The sequence below is a fragment of the Penaeus monodon genome, chromosome 31, assembly GCF_015228065.2.
Source record: "Penaeus monodon isolate SGIC_2016 chromosome 31, NSTDA_Pmon_1, whole genome shotgun sequence".
In the NCBI taxonomy this organism is placed as follows: Eukaryota; Metazoa; Arthropoda; class Malacostraca; order Decapoda; family Penaeidae; genus Penaeus; species Penaeus monodon.
The window spans coordinates 7,736,880-7,737,517 of NC_051416.1; the positions used below are offsets into that span (position 1 = coordinate 7,736,880).

Here is a 638-nt window from a genome sequence, read left to right on the forward strand (position 1 = left end):
TAATGCCAAAAATAGTGATGCATTTGCCAGTAGTACTACTGTTAGCGTTTATAATGGTGATATTAATAATAACAAGAGTAATACCAACGGCAACAATCATTAATGTTAAATGTCAACATTATTACACTAATTCAGTTTATTTTGGTTAAGCATTGCCCTTATGGTTCAGGTCGAATCCCAGCGTTCTAGTCGGCCAGACCCTAATCCTCCCTTGGCTTTCTCTTTCCAGAGGTCGACCAGCAGACCTCGCCCTCGGAGCTCCCCATCGAGGGCGACCCCGAGGCAGAGATCGAGCTCAGCGTGTCCGAGGCTGGGACAGACTACTTCGCTCTCAGCGGCCGCCGCCTCCAGCTGGTGAAGCCCCTGGACCGCGACGACCAAGATCTGTCCACGCTAAGCTTTCAGGTGAGAAAGTCGCCGGTTGCTCGACGAGCAGAGACGAAAGTCAAGTGTCCTCGCCCTGCAGAAGGAGGGGAGGGCGCGCTTGCAGGGCCAGTGTGGGCGCTCCTGCAGGGGAAGGAGAGAAGAGCAGAAGGGTGTTGCTGGTAGGGTGGAGGGCAGAGGGGAGGTCATCGTGGCAAGGGCCAGGCGGGAAGGCGCACTGCCCAGGCGAGAGTCAGCGGGCAGGTCATTGCTGT

The 638-nt window shown here is 55.2% G+C and overlaps 1 protein-coding gene across 2 annotated transcripts in view; it reads left to right on the plus strand.

Moving 5' to 3' along the window:
- Positions 1–638, plus strand: part of LOC119593025 (cadherin-99C-like) — a 76,147-nt gene that overhangs the window by 40,418 nt on the left and 35,091 nt on the right. For both annotated transcript variants that reach the window (XM_037941921.1, XM_037941922.1), the window contains exon 4: positions 230–405. In XM_037941921.1, coding sequence (XP_037797849.1) covers positions 230–405 — 176 coding nt within the window. The remainder of the gene's footprint in view (positions 1–229; positions 406–638) is intronic.